Source organism: Plecotus auritus (genome assembly GCF_963455305.1).
Source record: "Plecotus auritus genome assembly, chromosome: 3".
Classification (NCBI taxonomy): Eukaryota; Metazoa; Chordata; class Mammalia; order Chiroptera; family Vespertilionidae; genus Plecotus; species Plecotus auritus.
Genome location: NC_137772.1, coordinates 24,620,853 through 24,644,244, shown reverse-complemented (window position 1 = coordinate 24,644,244; position 23,392 = coordinate 24,620,853). Strand labels below are relative to the sequence as shown.

Below are 23,392 nucleotides of genomic sequence, written 5' to 3'. Positions count from 1 at the left end.
CATGTATTTGCTGATATCCTTGTTCCTTCCTTTAACAATAATCTTAGGTATATATTAAAATACTTCAGTTTTAATTTCCATCTGCCCTAGAACACTGCTTCTCAAATTAGGAAGCCCTAGCCCAAGTGAAGAGAGTGAATGGCAGTCATTTTAGGCTTTATCTTCACTTCAGAGCAGTCCCCGGGGTGGCCTTTGGTTCTGGGTCTGGTGTAGATCTCTAAATTCTCAGGCCTTTGAATTCAAACAAAAGCGACAGCCTGCTGCCAGGATGTTTGTCTTGGGAAAAAACTTGACAAGAGGGTTCTACTTACTTTAAGGAGGTGTCCTGGGTCACATCTTGTGCCCCAGCTGGCTCAGGAAGAGACCAAGCTGACTTTTACCTGCTTCTCCCTTGGCCAGAGATCACTGGTCTTATTTTTGCTGCGTGACCCAAGGCAGGGCCCATACATAGCCTCTGAGAGTGAATGAGTGTGCACACACACACACACACACATACACACGCACGCTTCCAGTCCCTTAGGCACAGGCAGGCGGTCGCTTGCCTGTGTGGATGTGGAGAACACTTTAATCTTATATTTAATCCAGTGGATTAAAGACTAGGGGTGTCCGAAGTGTGAAGTCAAAGCTCTGCCCATTCAGTTTCCCAGTTTGGGGTATGGCTTCCTTGTCTGTGCCCTTTCTGAACATTAAAGAAGCAGGTTGCCTCTGCAGCTTGGTGGTTAATGATGCTTTTGGCAAAGGAGTTGCTTTTAGTCACTAATGAGACAAGAAATTCCTTTCCTGTAGGGAGAAGTCTGTAGATAATCTGTTAGAAAAAAATCAGGGCTTTAGTCTCCAGGGTGTCCCCGAGGGACACATTTAGGAATGTGCCTGTGGGGAGAGAAAAGGCAGTGGTAATTAAGTGTCTTTTCCTGAATGTTGGCCTCTGAATGGGAGTTAGAGGGAAGGCATTTTTAAGAAATCCCAGAAAAATGTTTCTAAAGGTGTGGCTGCTGCACACTTCACTTTTAATATAAATACTCTTTTATTAAAATGGACATGGCTAACCTAGGTAGAACAATTAAGGCTTCCAGAAAGTCTGGTCTGAAAAGGCCTCTTGTGATCATAAAGAATGGGTGTCCTGTGTGCAGGGAACCAGTGGTAGGCTGGGTCCTGGGATATTGCTTCAAGGGTGTGTTGCCTCTTACAGCGCCAGTCCTGTGGGGTTTTCCGTTTACACCAATGGAACTTTTCATTTTCACTAATGATCCGTTGTTAAAACAGGATTTTAAATGGTCTTGGTGTGGGGTTTTTCTTCCCCTCCCCCTTGGGACTTAACTTGATTATAAGATAAATCATAAATACTCTGCTTCCTTGCCCAGAACTCTCTTAGAAAGGAATGAGTCCCTTTGTGGGCGGAGCGTAGGCTGGATGTTTTGTTTTTTAAAATATATTTTTATTGATTTCAGAGAGGAAGTGAGAGGGAGAGAGATAGAAACATCAATGATGAGAGAGAATCATTGATTGGCTGCCTCCTTCACACCCCATCCTGGGGATCGAGCTCACAACCTGGGCATGTGTCCTTGGCCGGAATTGAACCCGGGACCCTTCAGTCCGCAGGCTGACGCTCTACCCACTGAGCCCAAACCTGCTAGGGCTGGATGTTTTTGATGTCTGTCATGCTGAAGTTTGTTTCTTTTGTCCTGGTCAAAAGATGGTGAACCAAAGCATTGCATTTTCTTTTTCCATCCTTAAAATCTCTTTGCATGAGTGATAAAGGATCCCCAAGGTTGCCATGAGAATGTTCTTCAGCAGACCAAATAGAATGCATCAGTGGCATTTACATGTGGGCTAGAGGCGAGATCCCTGATCTGACGGTAGAATATTAACATTTGTGGCTTTTTGAGATCTGATCAAGGAAATGAATGGGTCAGTAAATGATTGAAGGGGTGGATTTACATGGTTAAAAGTATGTCAATTTTTCTAATTCTCAGAATCTTGAAATACTGGTGCTTGTTATTCCCTTTAATCTTTACCTACAGGAAGTTTAATATTGCTTTCAACTTAAAAAACACACCAAAACATGCCTTGAACCTTATCCTTCAGTCAATTATGCCATCTTGGCATATCTCTGACGTAGTTTGGAAGCCCTCTGTTTCATGCCTCTCCTACCTACGTAGAAACCCTGAAGACCATTGATTAAATATCTCTCAGTAAGTTACAGAAAATATACACTGATCATTGTATTTTAAAAATTCCTGTGTACGTTTTAATTTTGGAAATTGTGTAATACAAACTGATTTTGTAATTGAGTCTTTTCCTACCCCCTTCAAATGCAAATCATTGTTATTTGTATTTGATGATACTTGGATGCCCAGTCAGTTAGAATTGTAGATTTCTTAAATTCCCTTTTGAAAACCATCTGAATGGTGTATATATGTATTTCACAGAATGTCATATAGTCATTAGAATTGATGAGTATGGAGACTGTAAGACAATTATGTATATAACTACTACAAATAAAATTGCATGTGTACATTGGTTACAACTAAGCAGTAATTATAGCTAACACTTGTCGAGTGCTTATTAATACCAGGCACTGTTCTAATTCTAAGCACTGTACATATATGAAGCCATTTAATCTTCAAAACATCCTTATGAGGTAGGTGCTTTGAACCCTGTTTCAGAGGAGGAGCCCGAGCCACAGAGAGGTTATGTAACTTGCCTGAAGTCTCTAAGCTAGTTATTGTTTAAATGTACAGGGAAAAGACTTCAAGAAAATACATGAAAAGGTAATGGTTGGATTGGCATGAGAAAATTAAATTTTTTTCTATAGCTCACTTTGATTACTTTCTAACAGAATTTCTGTAGAGCAAATAATATAGGAAGGACCAAAAGCATTTTCAGTCGGCTTTTTCTGTTCTCTCTCCTATACCATGTCACTTACCAACTTTTAGGATTGAGTTTGGTGACCACAGATAGCCTTTTGGTGCCATTAGAATGGCTAAAATTAGGGCAAAAAAAGTGATCCATTTGCCGCTGTCATGATTTACCAGGAGTCCTTCCAAGCAGTTGATAGTGGGCAGAGGGGAAGGGCCACCTGGGGAGGCGAGGTTGGCAGATTGGTGATTCTGTATTCAGAGTTAGGCATTGATGACCAGCCACCTTGGTCAATAACAAAACTGGTTAAACTACTTAGCTTCTGCAAGGTACACACTGCCAATGTTTTATAGGTCATAAACACTTCTGTCCCTGTTTGCTATGCATCGCTTCTCGGCTACTAAGAGAAGAGTCTGGACATTTTACCCATCACTCCTTTCCAGAACCCTTGTAGATGTTCTCGGCTGCTAGCCCCTCAGGATTTTCAGCTTTCTTTTTATTTCCCGGGGAAGACGATGAACATTTCTTCACCTAAGAAAGATCGAGTGTGTCCCCTGTCTTGAAACACCACATCAGGTGCTGTTCTGTCCTTCCTGCTTCTTTCCTGATGTGGGGCTATACTCCCCTGGGTCACGATGCTGGGTCATGATGCTTGGTCATGGTGGAGATGACTCACACTACAAGTCACCACTGAGATTTTGCAGGGGAAGGGAAACAGGCAGTCCACCACTGACTGTTGAGTCCAAACTGAACCCACAGACAAGACTCCCTTGAAATTAAATAAATACTGTAAACATTGAAGTGACTCATAGAGCTGTGGTCTCCCCTTTGCCTTGCCTTTTTGTGTCCAATTGGAGGACACAGTATTAATTCATTTTGCTGGATCCCTAAGTAGGCAGTTCTAGTAGCCCCTTGGGGTTTAAATGAGCTGAGAACTGTATTCATGTGTGAGAGTCCTCATTTGTGGTGAAACTATAGTTTCTCTTCATGTCTGATGATTTTCTCGTGCTCCAAAGTTAGAAAGAAAAGGCAGCAGTGTGCCAATGTCACCAACACTTGGTGACGATGTTCCTAAGCTCACTCTCTGTCCCCCCACTCCCCACCCCACCCTACCCCCCAGAGGGTAAGTTTTTTAGGGCAGAATCTGGCCTCTTTGTTTTGCATGTTCAGTGCCTGGCATGTAAACAGTATTTGAACCGAATCTTTGGAGCCACCATTTCTCTGCATGTGCCTGCCCTCAGGAATGTTTTGAAGGAAAAACATGCTTGCTTCATCTGCAGGAAGATTAGTTTTGAGACATACCAGTAAGTCTTTTATAAGTATAATCCCCAGTGTCTGCACTTCTCATCTCCCAAGAGCAGGAGCCACACTGCCCTCACTCTGCCGCATTCCGATGGAAGGCCACCTGGGATCCGCTTTCCGTGTGTTTGAGAAACTACATTCTGAGGCAAATCAACCCTGAGAATTGGGCATGGTTGGATGGCATGAACTGTTCTCAAAATGACTGTTCCAAAGCCCAGGAGATTTGACAATGCAGATCTAGGCAGTAGCTCCCCAACCAAGCCCTGGGGGTGGGGGTAGGGGTGGAGAGGGATCCTGAGTTCTGCCTCCCACCTCTTTTCCTTCCTGTACCTAGTTCATTTTTTTTTTTTTTAAATATTCCCTAGTGCTCTTAGGTCCTAGATCTAATCTTAACATCTAGAAGACCTAAAAGAATTTTTCTTTTTTTAAGCTGTTGTTCGACAAAAAAAACCCCAGCCCTAATCCCCCAAAAGGAAGGCAGCTGTGTGGATGCTACATATTTTTTCTTGTATATGCCCAAGACTATCACTTGCCTGAGGAGCATCGAGGGGTAAGAAGACTGAAGTTTTCATTCTGTACCATTTTAAAAAATATATGTTTTTATTGATTTTCGAGAGAGAGGAAGGGAGAGGGAGAAAATCCATCAGCTGCCTCCTGCACACCCCCTACTGGGGAACGAGCACACAACCAGGGCATATGCCCTGACCAGGAATCCAACAGGTGACCTCTGGTTAGGGCTCTGTACCATTTTGTATGTTTTTAATTTTAATCCTATGCCTGTTATTACTTAAAATATAGTTTACGTAAGTTTCCTGTCACTTCCTATATATTCAGAAATCCTATTAAATTTTGAACAACTGAACTTTAATTATAAGTAAAAATCATTATTTGCTTATAGAAGGGATCATTTTTGATAGGTTGCAGGGTTTTGTCAGACGTGGGTTTAAAAATAAACTTGCTACATTGGGATTATGGATTTCTTCTGTTCTCTGCCCTTTGGACTAGGAAAATGAACCCGGCCCTGATTTCTGAGATAATGTAAGCTGACTGGGCTACGTGAAAGGTAACGCTGGACACGCCCACGCTCACATCATGTGCTGTGTGGCCATGCTTTATTATTTATGAACTACTTCCGTAAGGTGCTGGAATTAAGTGAACTTAAAAGCAACTGGACAGAAATGCTTAAAAATTGATTTGATGTTTAAAGATTAAATCCCCATTACATGTTCTGGTTGGGGATTCCTTAGGATGATTTATAACTCTTGTTATAAATTATGCTTGTGTCAGCTATCCCTTGGATAATATTGATAATAGAAGAAACAACTTCTGTCTTCCTTTCTAGCTTTAATAAACCCAGCACAGGTTTTTAAAAATTCTGAACATATGCATGAGATGCTTCCCCGCCTGTGATTCAGTCTGCCTTTCACCTCCTTAAATAGTGCTGTTCTGGGGTTACTTGGTGTTTGGGTTGTTTGGGTTGTTTGTGAAAGTAAGCAGGCAGGACCAGTTGGTGAAGTGTCTCTTCACACCTCCTAGTGGTGTTGGGCTTCCAAAACAAATCCCACTTTAGTGCCTGGGGATTGAACCTGTGCAGCAGGTAATAATAGGCCCACAGGGAGGATTCTAGAGTTGGTTGGAGCTTTGCTCAAAATAAACAGACGTTGGCACTGATATTTTTGGAAAGGCAGGTCTGGTCCCAAGAACTGTCAAGTACATATTCTTTAAAAGTCCGTCCTGTCTTCGCATCCCTGGATGGAGAGGGGCAGCTCTCTGCTGCGGCTGGTGTGGTCCTCTGAGCCCTGGGACTCAGCTTTCAGCAACTTCCCCTTTTCAAGTTGGTATTTACAAAAGGTAACCACCTTCTTCACCAAGGCTACCATTTAGCACATGACTGTCCGAAGAGAAAAGTACAAATAATCCTCTCAACATCTAAGTGACAAATATGCAAACTATTCCTGGCCGGGTCCTGGGTAATGTACTGGAAAGACAACAGGCTGGCAGAGGCGAGGCTGTCTATCAGGACCTTGCATCTCCCCTCCCTCTCCAGCTATGGATTGTGGTTTTAAAAACCATGATAAGATTTCTCCTCAAGATCCAAAATCATAGCTGACATCATTTTCTCAGATCTTGGCTGTATTTTGATAATGCAGGTTAAGTTCTTCGTGATGACTTTGTACCTTGGACTTTATGAAAGCTTATGATGGAGGACCCACCCTCCCCCTTTCTTTTATCTTAGGACATTTAAATTAGAAGCTCAAACTTTCCTCAAAAAGAGTTGAGCCCTAACTGGTTTGGCCTGTGACCAAAGGGTCCCAGGTTCGGGATTCAGAACGCAGTCGTGCCTCTTAAGAGTCCTAAGACCTTGTACCAGTTACCTCACTTGCAAGCCTCAATCTCTTATATCCGTAAAATGGGTAAAAGATCCCATTTTTGAGATACAGAAATGTCATTCTTGTGAGACTTAAATGAGGATGTTTCTCAGTGTGTGCCATGCCGAGTATGCTGGAGGTGCTATTTCAGTGTTAGGTTTCTGCCTCCCTCTGCTCCCTTCCTTTAAGTATAGGGTGAGCGAAAATAGTGAGGGCAGTGATCTTCCCTGTGAGCAAGACAGGCTGAAGGTGAAAGAGGAAATTGTGGTTGTTTGGGCAAAACCATCATTTCCTTAAAGCCCCGTGGCCCTCAGCTCTGAAATAGGTCACTAAAATGAAGTCAGAATGTGGGTTCCGTTTGTGAGGGTGACGTTGGGGCTGGCTGTCAGGAGACTGTGTACTTGGAGCTGCTTGTTCTGTAGTGGTCACACTGCTCACATTCTTGCAGTTAACCAGCTGGAAAAATGCCAAGGGGAGAGCTCCTTTTTCTGAAGTTTGTCTTTCAGTGGAGTGGAACTGATATATCATTTGAGCAAGTCTTGAAGTAGTTTGCAAATGACCAGGAGAAATACTTGAATAATGTTTGAAATACTCCTTTAAAAAAAAAATTGTGGGCCCTAGCCAGTTTGGCTCAGTGGATAGAGCATTGGCCTGTGGACCAAAGGGTCCCGGGTTTGATTCTGGTCAAGGGCATGTACCTTGGTTGCAAGCTCCTCCCTGGCCTGGGCCCTGGTCTGTGCTCGTGCAGGAGGCAACCAATCGATGTGTTTCTCTCACATCGATGTTTCTCTCTGCCTCTCGCTCTTCCACTCTCCCTAAAAATCAATGGAAAAATATCCTTGGGTGAGGATTAGCAAAAGAAAAAAAAATAGTGGTAAACAATTATACATACATAACAAAATTTACCACTTTAACCATTTTTAGGTATACAGTTCTGTGGTATTGAGCACATTCACATTGTTGTGAAACCATCACCACCATTCAACCCAAAATTTTAAAAACATTTTTTTGTTAATCCTCACTTGAGTATATTTTTCCCATTAATTTTTAGAGAAAGTGGAAGGAAGGTGGGAGGGGGGGAGAGAGAGCAATTGATGTGAGAGAGACACATCGATTGGTTGCCTCCCGCACATGCCGAGCCTACAGCCCAGATATGTGCCCTTGACCGGGAATCAAACCCACAATCGGGGACATTAGGGAAAATACAGCCCGATGCTCTGTCACTGAGCCACACTGGTCAGGGCAAACTATGTCCCCATTAAACACTAACTCTTCATTCACTCCTTCTCCCAACTCTTGGTGACCAGCATTCTCCTTTCTGTCTCTATGAATTTTACTACTCCACATGCCTCATATAAGTGGAATCTATATTCATTTTTACTGTCTTATATTTTCAGTTACTCCCTACCAGGGATTGTTCTATAAACTCTTGCTTTTCTCTGAGATTTACTGGTACTTGTAAATTTGCATTCTACCTTCTTAACTATCTGTGTATGATCTTTGCATTTTTACCCTTTTGCAGGAAAATACTGGTCATAGGAAATTATTTGTTGGAGTTTTTATTTATTTTATTTTTAAACATAGCACTTTATTGACTCAAGATTTTAGGTGATGCTACACTGAGTACAGAATCAGATCCTATCTTTGCCTAGTGGGTGGCTTCTCAAAAATAAAACTACAAGTTCTGTCCTTATCCCCCAACTCCACCCTTTACTCCCCAAAGAAGATAAGAGGTTTGTATAAGGGGTTGTAACAGCGGAGAGGAGGGGCCAGTTAGTAGGGATTGTGATCGTTGTTTTAGGCTCTTCAGTTCAAAGGTAACCTCTCAGCCTTCTCCTTGTAGGTGGTACACCTTGAAATCCAAACCAGGAAAGAAGGATAAAGAGCGAGGAGAAATTGAGGTTGACATCCAATTTATGAGAAACAACATGACTGCTAGCATGTTTGACCTTTCCGTGAAAGACAAGTCTCGGAATCCATTTGGGAAACTGAAGGACAAGATCAGGGGGAAGAATAAGGATAGTGCATCAGACACCGCTTCAGCCATCCTCCCCAGCACATCACCCTCTATCGACAGCGAGGATGAGTCACCTTCGAAAGACAAGAAAAAGAAGTCAAAGATTAAGACCTTGTTTTCCAAGTCTAACTTGCAGAAAACACCACTTTCCCAGTCCATGTCTGTCCTGCCTACTCCAAAGTCAGACAAAGTGCTGCTGCGTCCTGGAGACTTTCAGTCCCGGTGGGAGGATGACGACAATGAGGATGAGTCCTCCTCTGCCTCGGACAGTGAGTTCCCTCCTCCTCCTTCCTTGGCCTCTTGCCCTCAGCTTACCTTACTTTGATTTGAGAGAGAGAAAAAAAACACACAAATCTTAAGAGAAGTATTTTAATTCAGATTCTCAGTTACTAAAATGATGGTGGTGGTGGTGATGATGATGGGTTATCTTGGTTAGGAAGCCTTCACTATTTCTAAGCCCTCTGGTTTCTCAGAATTTATAAATTCCTTTTCCAAAACGTCTGGTTCTATAACTGATGTACATTAGTACAAGCGTCTAGATTGAACAAAATGAGTGCATCCAGGTTTGTTTTTGTGTTTTTAAAAAATATATATTTTTATTGATTTCAGAGAGGAAGGGAGAGGAAGATAGAAACATCAGTGATGAGAATCATTGATCGTCTGCCTCCTGCACGCCCCCTACTGGGGATCGAGCCCACAACCTGGGCATGTGCCCTGACTGGGACTTGAACTGTGACCTCCTGGTTCATATGTCAATGCTCAACTACTGAGCCACACCAGCCGGGCAGGTGTTTTTTTTTTTTTTTAAATTAAAGGTTAAACCATGGAACATTAGTGATATTTCATTAATTCATCAGGTATTTATTGAACTCCTATTATTGTACTAAACCTCATGGGATAAATCCATAATGAAAGCTGAGGAATCCAGTTCCCTTTACTCTGAATTAACTGTGTATTTTGAACTGCAATTTCAATGATCAAATCCCTACTGTTAGCCAGATTCTGTTACTCTACCAAAAGTGCTGCCCTTTTCATTGATTAAATGCAGGGTTTCTCACCCTTGGCACTGCTCATAGCTTGGGCCAGATAATTCTTTGTTGTGGGGGGCTATCCCATGCATTGTATGATCTTTGGGAGCATCCCTGGCCTCTGCCTGTGACAACCAAGAATGTATTCAGGCACGGACAAAATCCCGCTCCCTCCAGTTGTGGGCCAGTCGTTTAACTTCTTATTCCCTTTTTCCTTTGTTTTCCTTCCCGCAGTCATGTCTCACAAGAGAACAGTAAGCACAGATCCTAAGCAACTGAACCAGGTCAACCTCAACCTTCCCAAGAAGGAAGGGCTCTCTTTTCTTGGCGGCCTTCGGTCCAAGAACGACTCGCTTTCCCGCTCTAATGTCTGTATTAATGGGAACCATGTTTATGTGGAGCAGCCAGAAGGCAAGACTGAGACCAAGGACAGCACCTCTTCCTCCCCGTCCCCTCAGGGCTTCAGGAAGAAGCATTTGTTCTCATCTACAGAAAACCTGTCTCCTCGGTCCTGGAAGGAACCTGGGGAAGGGGGTGCCGTGTCTTCTGACAAGTGGCTCTCTGAGTCTTCCACAAAGAACTCTTCAAAATCCATGACCCTGCCGCCCTCCTGGCCACCGGGCAGCGGGGACATTAGGGAAAATACAGCTCCATCGAAATTGGAGGCCGTGAAAGAATCCAAAGAGAATAAGAAGCACGAGAACAGGAAGTCCTCTTTGCTTTCTCTGGTGACAGGAAAGAAGGATGTGGCCAAGGGCAGTGAAGGCGAAAGCCCTGCTACCACCCCTGGGAAGGAGCAGGAGGGCCCCCTGAGGGAGGACGGGCCGGGGCCTGCTGAAGGCCTTGTGAAGAGATCTGAGAAGGATACTATGGCTGTTGTCTCCGGACGGGGAAAATCCCTGAACCCCTTTGAAGAAGTGCAGAGCACAGAACCGGAGGCTGACCCAGAGCCCAAGTCTGAACCGACACCACCTGTTACCTCTGCCAGGGCGCCCCAGACCAAAGCCGTGAAACCTCGGTGAGTCTTGGCCCTTCATGTGTGGTATTCAGACCCAGGGGAATGCCATGGGTGTAGCAGACTGAGTGTTGCACGTTGGGGATACCAGGTTTCGGTTGTGGTATGTGCAGGACTGGGTGTAAGTTCTTCACACATCTCCCTTTGAGTCCGATGTTCTCTCTCCTCCTTGCACGTTGGCACTGGTTTGCTGTCATGAGAGACCCTTGGTCACACTCCTGTGACAGTTCTCTGTGTGTTTACTCTGCATCTTGTTGTGAGAGCCTGGGGGTTTCTGCTTGTCAGCATGACTCACATCTACTCGCAGTGTTTCTGTGGTCTGGGTTGGGAGAGGCTTGTGTTTGAGATTCTGCTTACTGTAATTTCACACAGACACACACAGACATGCACAGACTGTTGCTCTTCAAAATGTGTGCGTGTTGCCCTGTGGTGGATCTTTACTGCTTTGAGCTTTCTAGGTGCTTTCTGTGTATCACCAAAAGGAACTGTGGGCTGCCCTACCCAGTTTGACTCGGTGGATAGAGTGTCGGCCTGCGGACTGAAGGGTCCCAGGTTTGATTCCGGTCAAGGGCACATACCGGGGTTGCGGGCTCGATCCCCAGTAGGGGGCATGGAAGAGGCAGCTGATCAATGATTCTCTCTCATCATTGATGTTTCTATCTCTCTATCCCTCTCCCATCCTCTCTGAAATCAATAAAAATATAAAAACAACAACTGTGGGCTGTCACTTTACCTGGGTCTTTCTGTTTCTGTTGCAAAGCCCTTTGTGTGGCAGGTGTGCTCAGTGATAAATAGTGTCCCTTTTGTATATTAAGCATTGGTGTGTTCCTTTTTTAACTTCTTAAGGTACTGCCCCAAATATAGCAATAAGTTCTCCTCTTTGAACGACTTTTACATGTTTTTTCGCCTCTCGTGCAGCATCTGCAACTGACCAGCAGATTTTATTTTGTCCTTTTGCAGACTGGAAGTGTCTCCAGAGGTTCACCCCACAGCCAGGCTTCCTCCTCCCCCTGACTCTCTTCCCTTTTTTTCTGCTCTCCCTTCCAGTCCTGCTCAGACACCTGTCCCTCCTCAGTCGGGGCATAAGGCAGAGACACAGTTCTCAGAATCTCCTTCTGTCTTCTCCGCTTCCTCCCCTCCCCTTGCAGCTCCCATTTCCACATCCACGCCTATCAAAAGCTGGCCTTCCACCAACCAGGGCCAGGCTGGTGCTGAGGAGCCCTCATTGCTCCCTGACGCAGAGGTGCAAAAGGAGAGTTTAACACAAGTTCCAAATGCTGTTTCTTATGCCTTGGAATCACTTTCCCAACAGCCACCCACTGCAGTGTGGAAAGGGATGGAAGAGGCTCCAGCAGGGAAGACCAGTGAGGCGGACACAGAGAAGGATACCATTGGTGATGACTCAGCAAAGGGTCTCCTGAAGCAGCCTGAAACGGGGCAGCAAGAAGAACCTTCAAGGTTTCCCCCCAAAAAACAAGACTATACCCCTTCATCAGAAGGGGCCCGAGAAGTAACATTGGCCCTTTCAGCGAGAAGTGGCAGGATGGAAGGCCCCGCTGGGAAGCCTCCAATGGGGGTAAAGACAGACGTGGAGAGTCAGTCTGGGTTTTTTGAGGAGGACAGAGTTAGGGGTAGGGAAATGACTTCCACAATCAAACAGGCGGCACCCCCTCTTCAAATGGGAGAACCGGTCCTCTCACTTACCTCCACAATGGGAAGACATGAAGAGTTGGGTCTGAATGGCAGTGAGGGCCCAAAGAAAATCAAGAAGCATGTGTCATTTTCTGAGCAGCTCTTTATGGAAGAGGAGGTGGAGAAGTCCCCTGGACTGGTCGGAGAGGACGAAAGCAATCCCCAGGAGCTGGGGCGTGAAGGGGCTGCTGCCGGCAACGTGTGTGACAGAGAGCCTGCTGAGTGTCCCCATGCAGAAGACTCCGAGGGGGAGGTTGTGACTGAGCCCCGGCCACTGAATTCCGGTGTGCCAGCTGCCATGGCCAGTCACCTGCTGCTCCCCTCCCATGAGGAGAGTGTCTCAGAAGGCCCAGTGAGTGAAGCAAGCTCGGGGAAAGGCATGGAGGAAGACGATACCCTGCTGGCTCAAAATCAGAGCAAAGCCAGTGATCACGAAGGTCTGTTGTCTGATCCCCTGGGGGACCTTCAGTCTGCCTCAGATGTTAAATCTCCAGTCACGGCTGATCTGGACTTAACCCTTCCTTCCATTCCTGAAGTGACATCAGATGATGAAAGAGTGGATGAGGTGGAAGATGACAGAGAGGCAGCAGAGGTAGCATCTCTGGAAGGAGGAGCTTCTTCCTTGAGCAGGTTACCTGCCCATTCTGAGAAGGCGCCGAGTGGCAAGGCAGGTGGGTTGGCAGTGCCCGCAGACAGCCTGCATGAGCTCAGGTTGAAAGCACCGGAAGCATCTGTTAGGGCTTCTCCAGAGCACACTACAGCTTTAGGAATTCATAAACCAAATCTCGGCAAAAGCTCACGCTTGGACACCCAGCTACCAGGCCCTGGCGATGGCGAGGAGGCAAAACTGATGGGAAATGGGAGGCTAAGGCAGCCTCCTGACTCGGCCCTGGATTCTCCTATCTCCAGCCCCTCCTTTTCTGAGCCCTCTCCTGCCACACACTCTTCCCCTAGCTATCCACTCTCTGACACTCACCACACCAGTACAGCAGAATCTCAAAAAAAAGCAACAGCAGAGGGCCTCCCTGGTAAAGTGGAAAATTCTGGCAAGAGGAAGCCGCTTCTTCAGGCCTGGGTCTCACCCTCGGAGACACATCCAGTCTCAGCTGGAACTGGGTCAGCCAAGCACAGGTGAGAGTCGGGGAAGAGTGTCTTCATAAACTTGAGCAATGTCCCCTTTGCTTTTTCCTGCAGAGGTTATTATGGCTTTCTAACCACACAGATGTTCTGATGGTGCAACCCACCTATTTTGCTGGTAGGGCCTATTTTATAAGGGCTGTCTCCTGTGGTGGGAACACCTGAAGACACTCCTGTGTTTGTAGCGAGAATGTAGTAGTAGTCTTCCAAAATAGTTTAGGAATCATTCTGCACAGATTTGGAGCTCTAAAATAGCAGAGATGCACTGTGATGGGTATCTTAATGGTCTCAGAAACCAACTGAGATTGAGCGGTAGAACCAAGCAGTGTTTTAAAGTTTCACCGCCCAGTGTGAAGCTGGCATGTTTGTTCTGAACTCTCTCTTTACTGCCGAAGAACAGAAGGCTTTGCAAGGGCTCCCACAGTGGAGTCCTAGGCTATAGTTGCCTCCAAAAAATAAGGGACCGCCTTTAATGTTCTCCTGACATTGAGAACGAGGACAAGGCACTTGTGAGAATGTCAGGACACCTGGCTCTAAGGGTGTGCATTGTTGGCTTGCATTTGGCTGCCTAGAGCTGACTGCTTTCATTTCTACAGGAACATTGGCGTGTGTTAGAGCGGAGATGTGAACAGCGAGTCACCACTCTCCGCCCTCGTCTCTGGCTGGCTGCCATCTTTGAGATGGGCAGTTTCTCAGTGTTCCCATTACAGAAAGCTCTAAGGATCCTTTTTCCCTTCTCTTTAGACCTCATCTTGTGAAGCCAATGAACACGACAGCCACCAAGATTGCTAACTCCAGCTTGGGAACTGCCACTATCATCAGCGAGAACTTGATCAACGAAGCTATTATGAAGGTATGTCTTTGCCCAGAAATGGGCATGATAGGGATCTCAAAAACCCACCCATTTCTAGAGTCACCATTGTATACATCTCCTTGGGCAGCAGGTAACTCCAGGAGTAACTTAACCATATGTCTCATGTCTTTGGATAATCTTTGGAAGCCCCTCCACTTGCCACCGAATAATTACTTTTCCCGTATGGTTATTTGGTTATTGTTGAATTTTTGTGTGAATCAAGTAACATAATTGACATCAGCACTTCTCTTTAATGAGAAGAAAGTGTCACCCACCATCTGGCCCATTCAAATGAGGTATTTTCATTGTCAGGCATCCTTTCCTACCTTTTGGCAAGGATATAAAATTCTTGTAGTTGTAATCATTGCACAGATATACTTTTTTGTAACTTTATTCTGAAATCACTTCAAATTTTTAAAAAGTTACAAGAGTAGGACAAAGAACTCCTGTACACCTTTCATCCCAATTAATCCATTGTTAGCATTTTACCAGATTTGCTTTTTCATTTCCCCCACCCCCTTTGTTCTCTGTTTGTATATTCATTCCCCCCCCCAAATCATTTGAGATTAAGTTGCTTATATCACACCTCTCTTACCCTAAATACTTAATTAAGTATAGAATTCCTGAGAATAAGGACATTTATCAAAATCAAGAAATTTAACATTGATGTGATACTCTTTTGTCATTTATAGTCTACTAGAGGCCCGGTGCATAAAATTCGTGCACAGGGGCCGGGGGGCGTGTGTGTCCCTCAGCCTAGCTTGCACCCTCTCCAATCTGGGATCCCTCTCACAATCCAGGACTGCTGGCTCCCAACTGCTCGCCTGCCTGCTTGCCTGATTGTCCCTAACCACTTCTGCCTGCCAGCCTGATCACCCCCTAACCACTCCCCTGCCAGCCTGATCAATGCCTAACTGCTCCCCTGCTGGCCTGATTGCCCCTAACTGCCCTCCCTTGCCAGCCTGGTCGCCCCCAACTGCCCTCCCCTGCAGGCCTGGTCACCCCTAACTGCCCTCCCCTGCCAGGCCAATTGCCCCTAACTGCCCTCCCTTGCCAGCCTGGTTGCCCCTAACTGCCCTCCCCTGCCGGCCTGGTCACCCCCAACTGCCCTCCCCTGCTGGCCTGATTGCCCCTAACTGCCCTCCCTTGCCAGCCTGGTCGCCCCCAACTGCCCTCCCCTGCAGGCCTGGTCACCCCTAACTGCCCTCCCCTGCCAGGCCAATTGCCTCTAACTGCCCTCCCCTGCCTGCCTGGTCACCCCTAACTGCCCTCCCCTGCTGGCCTGGTCACCCCCAACTGTCCTCTCCTGCAGGCCCGGTCACCCCTAACTGCCCTCCCCTGCAGGTCTGATCGCCCCCAACTGCCCTCCCTTGCAGGTCTGGTCCCTCCCAACTGTCCTCCCCTGTTGGCCATCTTATGTCCACATGGGGATGGCCATCTTTGACCACATGTGGGCGGCCATCTTGTGTTGGAGTGACAGTCAATTTGCATATTACCTCTTTATTATATAGGATATTTCAATTTCACTGATTGTCCCATTAATGTCCTTTTTAGGGTAACTTTCCCTCTAGTCCAAGATCCAATCCAGGGTCGCTCATTATGTAGAATTTGCCTTAGTTTAGATTTGCCTGGGGTTTCCTCAGGCAAATGGTTTGGTCGAGGTTATACATTCTTGGCAGGAATTAACTATAGAAATAACATGTCCTTCTCAGTGCGTTGTATGAAGAGGCACATTATATCAGTTTGTACCAGGAGTGGAAATGTTAACTCTGATTACGTAGTTTGGTGGTGTCCCCTCAGGTTCTCCAGTATAAAGTTGCTATTTTTCCCTTTACAATTAATAAGAAATTTGTGGGGAATTAATTTCAGACTATGTAAACATCCTGTTCCTCATCAACTTTTGATTCACAGGCTTTAGTATCCATTGATGAATATGGCAGTTGCAAAATGATGGTATTTCCAGCGCTATCACCTGCATAGAAATTCTTCAATTCTTTTTCACTTAATAATATATCATAACCTTTTTTGCATGTTGCTACATAATTATTCTTGAAATGGTTATACCATTATTCACTTAACCATTTCCCTATTGTTGGATACTCATGTTGTTTTCTGTTTTTCTTTTTTAAAAATTAAATTTATTGAAGTGACATTGGTTAATAACATTACATAAATTTCAAGTGTACAACGTTATAATATGTTTTCTGTTTTGCAAGATGAATAACACTACAGTCAACAATTTCTTGCATAAGACTTTTTCCCTCCCGTTAGATTATTTCCTTAATCTCAATTTCCATGAAGAATATTGCTGGATTAGAGGGTTTCTTCTCTTTGAAAAGCTTAGGCTAACATTCAACAACAACCACCACACAACAAAAAATAAACTCCCTACAAAAACAAAATCAACCTCGCAGATGATTTCTGCTCTGCGTGTCCTCATCCTGCCCTTCCTGGTTCTAAAGTGAGAATGATTTAGAATCCGGCCTTGTTGCAGCCCTCTGGTCTTTGACTCATTATCCCTGGACTGGAGGAGAATGATATACTGGGTGATTGATGACCGTTAGTGGGCAAGGATGTGTTTCAAATATGTGGAGAGGAATCTCCTAAATGACTCCTGGGGACTGTAGTTGGTAAAAATAAAAGTTTATTTTATTTTTTTGTTCATCCTCACCCAAGGATATTTTCTCCATTGATTTTTAGAGAGAGTGAGAGGGAGAAAAGGTGAGAGAGAGGGAGGGAGGGAGAGAGAGAAACAGAGAAAGAAACATCGATGTGAGAGAGGCACATCGATTGGTTGCCTCCCACTCCCACCCCAACTGAGGCCGGGGATTGACTTGCAACTGAGATGTGCGCTCTTGACTGGGAATGGAACCCTGAATCCCATCCACGGGCCAACACTAACCACTAAGCAAAACTGTCCAGTGCCGTTTTTGTGTTTTTTAAAGTAAAACTTTTTGCTCATGACTCCTTCCCTCCTGCAAACATTTTTAAAGTGCTGGGTGGTGGTGGTTGCCTCTGACCGCACTGTACCTATGCCACCAGGAGCTGGGCTAAAGGCTCATTGAAGCTGGAGAGCTGAGTTTCAGGTCAAGAGGCTGAGTAGTAATAATGAGTTGTGGCTGAAAACAAGTCAGCATCTTCTAGCCATCTTGCCTTCTCTCGAAATTACCGGCTGCAGCCAGAACTGTGTACCTACCTACGATGTTTTAGCCCTAGCCTAAAATGTACCATAACTTGAGCAGCTCAGCTTGGCTGGGTTCTGTGCTTGTGTAGAAGAGGCAGCACTTGTCTTCCTGGAGTTAACGATATTTACCAGGAAATTGGGCAAAATAACAGCATAAAAGGGACATGAGAACTAGGGTTATGTAGTGGCCTCCCATCCCCTCTTCCTTTTCTGTGGAATGCAGCTTGGCTCCAAAGAGAAACAACACCTAGCTTTCAGGAAGTTAGCAAGAAAGACCCTTGGCTCTCATTTTATTTACTCGTCAAAGCTTGTTTAATCAGGGGCTTATCTCCTGGCCCGGACAGAGAGAGTAACGTGCCTTAAAACAAAGGCGACTGCTGCTTGGCTTGCTCATGATTTGTAAGCCCCACTGCTGTCCCTCTGCCTGCCGCAGCAAAGCTCTTAGTCCTGGACCATACCTAGTAAATGGTCAGAGTGAATATGGAAAGTTTCCTGGAGACTGCTGTTGGCTGGCCATATAATGGATGCTTTGTGCTAAAGCATAAACAATGCTTATAAAAAGAACTACTCTTTGGAATGTTGCAAAGTAAGAGAGAGGTTAGAGAAAGAAATTGCATAGCTAAAGTTATGAAAGGCTTGCGGAATCATTACTAGAATGGATTGGGGGAAAGGTATTTTTCTTGTGGCCTCCATCCCTTACAGATGATTTATGCCTAGGCGTGTATTATTTACTCAGGTGGCTTTGGCACTTCCATTTTAAAATAATACAGCCAACTACACTCAGAAATCATCTGTCCTGTTATATGGAAAAAGTTGGACACAATTTGAATATACATCATTATTATTGCAACTGTGCGGGGAAAAATCCAGTGTAAGATCCTGAGAGGAAATATGTGACAATGGGCACTGTTGTTTCTTGAATTAATGGATATTTTCTTTGCACCTCTTCCTCTTCATGGCCGATGCTCACCTTCTGAAATGCTGAATTGTTCTATAATTTTTTTAAGTCATCACAATCCTAGAATCTTCTAATTATTTCAAAGTCCTGTATCCCTTTGGAATAAAGAATTTAAATTGAATAACTGTTTGACAGTTTGTATGAAATACCTTAAGTGTGTATGCCTTTTTAATTCCACGCATTTTTATTAAGAAAATATTTGGAGATGTAACCGAAGATTTATGTTAATACATTTTAATTAAAATGTTACTATATAATTGTGAAAATTGAAAACAACCTAAGTACTCAGGGAGAGAGATGGTTAAAATATGATGGAATTTTAAGCATCCATTAAAAAAGCAATTTTTGCTAAAATCTAATGATGGGAAAGGCTCACAAAATAACAATTTAAAGAAGCTATAAAACTATATCCTGACCCTAGCTGGTTTGGCTCAATGGATAGACCACTGGCCTGGGGACTGAAGAGTCGCGGGTTTGATTCCTGTCAAGGGCACATGCCCGGGTTGTGGGCTCTCTCTCTCCCTCTCTCTTCCTCTCTGAAATCAATAAAAATGTATTTAAAAAAAACTCCAAAACATTATATCCTGTGTGATGTTAAAGTTGTAAAGAACACCATAAAGAAACCAAGGAAAAATAAGAAAGAGAATTCTTTTGCGACCCTCCCCTAAGACATCCTGAAAATGCCCAGTCTTTAAAACCCCTCAGAATGAAGGCCCAGCATGCACGTTCCTGAATAATAAATTTAATTAAGGAAATAAATTTAAAGATCAAAAGTAAGCTAATACAGAGTTAGAATTTGGTTCTTTTCCACTTCATCAAAAGGATCAGGGCCCGGCCAGTGTGGCTCAGTGATTGAGCATCAACCTATGAACCAGGAGGTCATGGTTCAATTCCTGGTTAGGGCACATGCCTGGGTTGGGTGCTTGGTCCCCAATAGGGGGCGTGCAGAGGGCAGCTGATACATGATTCTCTCTCATCATTGATGTTCCTATCTCCCTCTCCCTTCCTCTCTGAAATCAATAAAAATATATTTGGAAAAAAAAAGAAAAATAAGAAAGAGACCCAAATGTTATGCATTGGAGTTACAGGTAATATTTTTTCCCCACTCCATGATGAACAGATATTCCTTTTATAATTAAAAACAAAATCCTGTCACTTGGGGGAGGAAGTTAATGATAATTCCTCTCCAAGGTCTGGTTTAGATGTCACTCCATCTTTGAAATGTGTCCAATCACCTGCATAGCAGTGGTTTCCTGTTGGTCCAGGTCCTAGAGCACATTGTACCCTCTGAACGCCGACCTCCGGAGCCTCCGCTTATGGTCATTGAGCCCCTCTTTTGTTTTTCTTTTAGCTATTTAGACTTCTTTGATGACTTTGTCTTTTTCCCTCTTCTTTCCTCTCCAAAGAAATACACCCCCTCGGACCCTGCTTTTGCTTATGCACAGCTCACCCATGATGAGCTGATCCAGCTGGTCCTCAAACAGAAGGAAACAATAAACAAGAAGGAGTTCCAGGTTCGAGAGCTGGAGGACTACATCGACAACCTGCTTGTCAGGGTCATGGAAGAAACCCCCAACATCCTCCGAGTTCCGGCTCAGGTTGGCAAGAAGGCAGGGAAGATGTGACTGGCCAGCGTACAACACTGAGACTTTTTTGTGAGTTTGTTTCCACTTCCTCCTGAGGTCAAGGACTCCGTGTGCCTGATAACCAGCCTAAGGCTCCAAGTCAACCATCTATCTCCCTTGCATGTTATCTGGCAAGAGTCAGTTCTGCCAATTGAAGCCAGGTTACTTATTACAATGAGTCCTTTACTGTACGTTCCCAGGGTCTTATTTTTAAATGCCACTGTGCCTTATGTTGTGAATATTTTATGCCCTGAAAAACATGGTCATAAGATCTGATCCTCGCCCAGAGAGTCAAGTGGCGCCAGGGGTATTAATGTATTTTAACATTGGGGTTTCCTTTCTTTGATACCGAGATTCTAAAATATGTATCCCCCAGTCATTAACGCTCGGGATGAAATGAGAAGGTGCTGCATTACACATACTTCCTTGGCTTTTGAGTAGCTCAGGTGTCTGTTTGGCTACAGAGGTTAAATTTTGATACCACATCAACCTCCTGGGCTTCTTAAACTTGGTCCTGCTTTGACCAGAGCAGAGGAGTTTAGGGAAAGCCTCTGAGTGTGCCTTTTAGATTTTTAACAAGTTGCCTTTTCTAAACATCACTTCCATTACTCTCTAGTCTTAAAATGTGCTCTTGAGAAGTAGAACAGGGGACTGAGAGAGTCACTTGGCACTCAGTCAGGGGGAGTTGGTCCAAGTCTCTCCTCCCATAATAGCAGGTTCCTGCTGGCTAGATTGGCCTAGTCGGGGCCTTGATAAGGGATTGGGTGACCCAGGCCTTATTGAAACAGTTTCACCAGATGTGGGATGGTTTTAGTAGGATTCCTGTGCCTTTTCCCCCGTGCCTTGCTTTCTCTGGCAGTTCTTCCTGTCATTTGCCCCCTTGTTAAAAAATGGTAAAGAGCAAGAAAATGATACTTATTTTGGAGTTGCTTATTTTTAAAACTAGATTGACACACACGTTTTTAAAAATTAGGACACTTGCCCGGTATTATTAATCTTTTTTTGTTATTGTTGTTAATCCTCACCTGAGGATATTTTTCCATTGATTTTTTTTTTTTTTTTTAGACAGAGTTGGGGGGAGAGAGAGAGAGGGAGAGGTGAGAGAGATACATGGATTGGTTGCCTCCTGCACACCCCCCGACCAGGGCAGGGGAACCTGCAACTGAGGTACGTGCCCTTGACTGGAATCGAACCCGAGACCCTTCAGTCTTTGGGCTGTTGCTCTAGCCACTGAGCCAAACCGCCTAGGGGTCTTAATCTTAATTAATAGTACCAATTCAAATTCTTCAGGCAATATCATTGTTAGTAACCTAATATTGCAATTAGAATGTTTCTGTATTACTCATTTTTTTCTCCTGGTTGTGACAGAATCTCACCAGGTCTTGACCTCTCTCCTGGGGGAGGAATATCACCGGCCAGTGGGGTGGGCAGGGGTGGCAATACTAGCCGGTATTAAATTGGGAATCTCTTCTTCGTATGTTCTTGTTATATTGATGTTAAGAGGCAAGATTGCTGGCAGCAGAATTCCTTTTCAGGATCATGTCTGCTGCAACCTTAGTTCTATTGGAGCACTTTAATCTGAAGGATGATACTGTAACTTGATTTATCCGATTAGTTTTTAACTACCTATAGCTATTTTATTTAATACTCTCCTACAGTACTGGGGACCTCTGTAAACTTCTCAGATGCCTTGTATTTTTGTAGTGCTATGACATTTATGTACATACCTACAAAGAGAACTGTATATTCACTTGAACTCTGAAAATGTACATGTATATATTTGTTCCACGACATGTTTTTTACTTGATATAAATGTGTTTTGACTGTGATAACCCAAGTGCCCTGGGGGGCAGGTGAGTTCAGAATGGTTTCTCCTCTGTAGGGCTGGTGTGGAGACCTGCACTGTTCAGGAGGGGTTGGTTTGGAGGTTGCTGCTAGGACAGTGTTTGAGAGGGACACTGGGTGGAGGAGTGAATTCCTGTGCTCTGATATGCCACTTGGGAACTCTGGAGAATGAAGGACAATTTACTTCAAGAAGTCTGGTTTCTACCACTGCTGGGAAAAAATTCAATTGATAGCATTCCTGTACCTCTCAAAAGTAGATAGCCTGAAGGTCACTAGTTAATGACTGTCCTTGAGGACTCTACTTTGAGGAAGAATTTATCTAAGAAAAGCTTTAGCCTGCTCTGAGCCATTAGCAGGGCAGTGGGGAGTCGGAGCGCTGGACTCCTATACCTGGCACATGTCTGAAGGCCTGTGCCCATCTATACAGGAATGGCACGTGCCTCTAGCTGCTGTGAATGCTAACCTACCTGACGGGCCCTGGGAGGAGGCTGTGCTCTGGAGAAGCAGGGGCGGCTGCCTTCTTGGCCTTGCCTAGCTGCCTCCGGAAAGAACAGTCAGTACTTTAGGGAAGCATCCGATTAAAAGCAAACACCTTGCTATGAATTTCAACTGGAGGTCAGCTCCAGGAGTAAGATGTCAGTTCTTTGCTTGGTTGTTTCATATCATCTCATTCCTTGGACTTTGACAGGTGTCCTGCCCTTCTCTTTTATTCCTGCGTGTTAACCTCATCAGGGTAGCAGACTGGAGAAGCAAGCAAGTCTGCCCTTTGCCATGTGGAACAGCTATTGACCTGAGTGGAAGGGTGTGTGCACGTATGCATGAACCAGTGCGATACATGTGTGTGGTTCCAGCTTTGCTAACAGTGGGAGCTCAAAGGGCATCAAGGAGAAAGGTCCATGACATTCAGCCACATACTGTATTGAAGGCCAGAGGCAATTTAATGTTAAATTATGCAGGATCTTTCCTCACTGGGTCCCTCTCCCAGTTGACTTTTTATTTTTATTTTTTAGAACTGCAAATAAATAATCCCTCAAGGCTGAAAGATTAATTGTCTTAGGTGGAGAACATAATCTCCTAGTATCCACGCCAACCTCACCCCTGCGGTTTCTCGGTATCTATTATGTAAACTACAAACCTGACCTCTTCCTCCCTCCGACTCTTGAAGGATCATCCAGTGTTTTTGGATTATAGAGTTATTTCCTGCTTTGTTACTTTGGGAATTTTGAATTTTTCTGATTTTGTTTGTAAGAAGTAACCTAAAATTTCCTACAACACTAAATAAAATGGTACTACCTTTCAAAGATTTGTGTCTGTGGTTTAGTAGGGGTACAATAAAAATGTCTTCTGTCTTCCTGGCCAACTTCCCTTGGGGGTGACCAGTGTATCTCACCCTCTGAGAATCTCTCACCTGGATTCCTACTGCTGCCACCTTGCCTGGTGTCCAGGGGTCCCAATGCCCTTTCTACTCCAGAGAATGGGACATCTTTGATCCCTTCTCTATGACACGC

General features: G+C 44.6%; 1 protein-coding gene across 2 annotated transcripts in view; it reads left to right on the top strand.

The window, feature by feature from the left end:
- RAB11FIP1 (RAB11 family interacting protein 1) overlaps nucleotides 1-23,182 on the top strand; it is a 28,887-nt gene extending 5,705 nt beyond the window's left edge. Inside the window, exons 2-6 of one of the 2 annotated variants that reach the window (XM_080661013.1) lie at nucleotides 8,374-8,816; nucleotides 9,810-10,593; nucleotides 11,551-13,413; nucleotides 14,164-14,272; nucleotides 19,821-23,176. In XM_080661013.1, the coding sequence (XP_080517139.1) occupies nucleotides 8,374-8,816; nucleotides 9,810-10,593; nucleotides 11,551-13,413; nucleotides 14,164-14,272; nucleotides 19,821-20,039 (3,418 nt within the window). In that variant the 3' untranslated portion in view covers nucleotides 20,040-23,176. Of the gene's footprint in view, nucleotides 1-8,373; nucleotides 8,817-9,809; nucleotides 10,594-11,550; nucleotides 13,414-14,163; nucleotides 14,273-19,820 lie in introns of both variants that reach the window. The other variant, XM_080661014.1, reaches the window with a different exon arrangement.
- Nucleotides 23,183-23,392: the final 210 nt, after the last annotated feature.